This window comes from Austrofundulus limnaeus, unplaced genomic scaffold (genome assembly GCF_001266775.1).
Source record: "Austrofundulus limnaeus strain Quisiro unplaced genomic scaffold, Austrofundulus_limnaeus-1.0 Scaffold294, whole genome shotgun sequence".
Classification (NCBI taxonomy): Eukaryota; Metazoa; Chordata; class Actinopteri; order Cyprinodontiformes; family Rivulidae; genus Austrofundulus; species Austrofundulus limnaeus.
Genome location: NW_013952696.1, coordinates 194,364 through 198,004, shown reverse-complemented (window position 1 = coordinate 198,004; position 3,641 = coordinate 194,364). Strand labels below are relative to the sequence as shown.

The window sequence follows — 3,641 nt, the reverse complement described above, 5'->3', positions numbered from 1 at the left end:
GACTATTGGTCTTCAGAATGCGCGTACGCGCACGGGGGTACCCATCTGCGATAGCCTTAGAGGGCTGCGCTTACACTCATAGAATCTGGGGTTACAATACGTAACCAACGTTCCTTTGGGGAATGACATGCATCCAAGTGGCGTTCAAGATTACAGCCTGTTTGATTAAATCTAACATTATATTTACTATGATTTTTATATTGTAATGGTCAAATATTATTCTAATGAAGTCAAGATATCTACTGTTTTTGCTCTGTTATTTGTGACCTTTTTAGCTGTAAGTTTTACTGTGTTAGCTTTAAGGAGACTGGATCTTCATCCAATGAGAATGGTTACCAGCAGCTGTCTGAATAAAGCCGATATGAAACCTTCTGGCTGTGAGCTTTAATGGAGTCAGGTTTTTGAATAAACTTTTTTAGAAGAGAATCAGCAGGTTTTCTGCAAATTCCAATTTATTGAATACGCTTATCTTACAATCTGATCAACTATAATTTTACAAGCGTTGTGTATTTTTTTAAATCAATTTTCATCAAATATTTTCTTTATTCTTGCATACCGAACAGAAAAGTCATCAAAAAAAAAAATTCTGGAAAATGAAACCCCCTATTAGATTCTGTTTTTCCTGCATTTGTGTCAAACTAACTTTGTTCATTAAGCTGAAACTAAACAAAAGCTTTTAAAACAACACTTTAAAAATGACTGGAGCTGAGAGCCATTATCTTCAGGCTGTCATTTATTGTAGTTTGAAACAATTCAAACATTATTTGCTACAACTCTGGCAAGCATCTCTCACTGTTAAGGCAGATTTGAATGTTACATGTAACTATAATAGTAAAAAAAATCATGGTCACTTTGATTTTCTTTACAAGAAGACAGAAGCAGAAACACAACTTATAAAGTCTCCAAACCAAACTGAAGCTGTCAAGGAAAATGCCAATGTAAAATGAAGCCCACTGAAAAGACACTACACAACTGGAATAAACACAAACAGAATAATGCTGCTATAACAGATGACAGAAAAAACTCAAACATAATTTTGAAATAAACATGTTAAATGGATTAATTGGAAAGCATCTATACCCCAGAGTACAAAACAGTAATAACAGTAAACTGTCATTAACTGAGATGGTAACATACTGTATCTTCTTCTTTAGGAGGATTCACAGTGTGTGGAATGAAAACCCTTCATCTAACTATAAGCAAAGTGTTTTCTGCCGTCCTCAGTCCAAGTGTCATGATGTGTATTTCCAAAGTTCAGATTTTAGTGGAAGTGTTTTTACTGCAGCTTATAAAGCAGAAAAACACAAACTGAGGAGACTGCAAACTGCTAAGGGTTTATTTTAAAAGCCGTTTCCTGTTGTCTACAAAGCTGCTTGTTGTAGGCATTCTGCTGATATGTTCCTGTGCACTGAAACAGACAGAACCTGCTGAATGACCTCAGTTTGGAGGAACAGAGTTTAATTCTGATCAGACCGGTGAGCTAATGGCTCATCAGGCCAAGACACTTTGGGTTTGGCTGTGCAGAGACGAGCTGTCAGCTCAACTTTCAACAACAGGTGAAACTGATTGGTCACTTTTCAGAGAACAGAACTTTAAAACGGGCAGAAAATTATTTTCTACGTGTGACTTGGTTCATTTAAAACACTTCACCTCCGTGGATGGGAGGCCGTTCCTGCATGATTTATCATTCACCGTTTAAACAGAGCAGTAACCTGGAAGTGATTATGATGACGGTGATGGTGTAGTAGTAATTGTGCAAACAGCAATATTCATTTAAATAACAGAACCCCAATATTTATCAGTTTTATTTAATAATAAAAAAGCAAAACACTTGTCCTGTTTCACTCTTTTTTCTGGTCCATAATCATTCCTATCAGGTTTGTTTTTGTTTTGTCCAGTTTCAGGGTATAGAGCAGTATCCTCCACAGGCCCTGCCTCTGCCCTGAACCTGTCCCCCCAGCTGGACCTTCTGACCCTGGGTGTCACTCTCCCAGAGTCCTGGAGTCTGGAGAATCTTCTCCACTAGCTCCTCAAAGGCACACTGGACGCCGTCTTTGGTCTTTGCACTGGCCTCTGAATAAAAATAAAGGATTTAAAAGATCAGTAAAACCCATTAGACCAAGTTAATACAGAAGATGCTAACAGGTACACACGGTATTTTATATCGAAACATTTCTTCCTTCAGTACAGCAGATAAACAAATAACATAAAAAAACTCATTATTTCATGACTTCCTTGTCGGTGTTCTGAGACACCCGCTTCGGATGTTATCATCCATTAAATGGACGTTATTAGCTGTTATCAGTCCCATAGAATGGCTTCAGACTGTCAGCTGGTTAATATGAGGCATAAAGCCACAAAGGTTAGTTTTAGAGAAAATGACATGGGCTATGATAATGTAGTCCAGACTCCGACGGTAGCAGATTGTTGCATTCCAACGTATATGGCACTGGTTACCCACTAGGGGGCACTGTTGGGTCAGTCTGAAGCCATTCTATGGGACTGATAATCGCTAATAACGTCCATTTAATGGATTGATAACATCTGAACAGGCTGGCTGAGAGCTTTCTGCTAGAATATACTGTTTTATTGACTTTGACTTGTATTTTGTGGATCTGTTGCTCTAAACAAACAAGGATGACATCATTTGACACCATTTCTTACCAATAAAAAGCATCGAGTGTTTCCGGGCAAATTTCAGTCCTTCGTTTCTGTCCACTTCACGGTCCGGCTGAAAACAGATCCGAGATTAGAGATTATGAAAATTCTGCACGTGCACAACAAGATGCACAGCAATCACATTAAGAAAATAGATATATTGTTGCACACAAACATCCTGTTTTGCAGAAAAATATTGTGGAATCTCAGTTTTTTTCGACGAGCTGCATGTTCTACTCTTTACCAAGACATTCACAAAACACCAGGCTAAGAGTTTGAGGATCAGTGGATTTATATTCCATCACAGCAGCCAGATTTTCCTCTTACTGACATGGTTGTGTGACAAAAATTGCATCTTTTCATTCTGTGCTCAAACTTCAGCTCTGACTCCTAAATCATCAACTGAAAATAAACTTCCCCGCTGCCAGCTGCTGCATATAAAATGACCATAAAAATGTTTCACAACTACATCAGCGATGTCTGCATCTGAGGGAGAAATCTGTCTTTAAGGTCAGGGGCAAAGCTTTTCTTTTATTTTTGTCACAGTGTTTGTAAAAAGAACAACAGCAAAGATAAAATGTTGATAAATAAAGCTTATAAATCTCAGTCAGTTCAGACTTGTGTGCTGAAAAAGCCTTTAAGAGTTGTTAACTTTGTATTTTAGGGTAGCCTGGTAAAAACCAGACCTTGTCCTTCACTTTGTTTCATACAGAGGGTCTGGACTCGCTGCTATTGAGAAGCGATTTCTTGCAGGAGGCGTGGCCTCTGTTGAAGTGTGTGTGTGTGTCGCTGTGAAGGAGGCTAAGCTAAGAAGCTAACCAGAAATCGCGTGTGCTGTAAACAACCCTTCTGAGAGGAGAAAAGTACAGAGCCGAATGAGATAACTGTAAATGAGAGCTGCTGCTTTGTCAGACAAATTTAATTTAATTTGGAAGCCTTATCAACACAGACTGGCTTCATTCACTTCCTCCACTTCCATATGC

General features: G+C 38.6%; 1 protein-coding gene across 1 annotated transcript in view; it reads right to left on the bottom strand.

Moving 5' to 3' along the window:
- Positions 1-715: 715 nt before the first annotated feature.
- LOC106526797 (ras-related protein Rab-18) overlaps positions 716-3,641 on the bottom strand; it is a 10,691-nt gene continuing 7,765 nt past the window's right edge. The window contains exons 6-7 of the mRNA XM_014021481.1: positions 2,665-2,731; positions 716-2,073 (exon numbers count right to left, since the gene is read on the bottom strand). Coding sequence (XP_013876935.1) covers positions 1,901-2,073; positions 2,665-2,731 — 240 coding nt within the window. The 3' untranslated portion in view covers positions 716-1,900. The remainder of the gene's footprint in view (positions 2,074-2,664; positions 2,732-3,641) is intronic.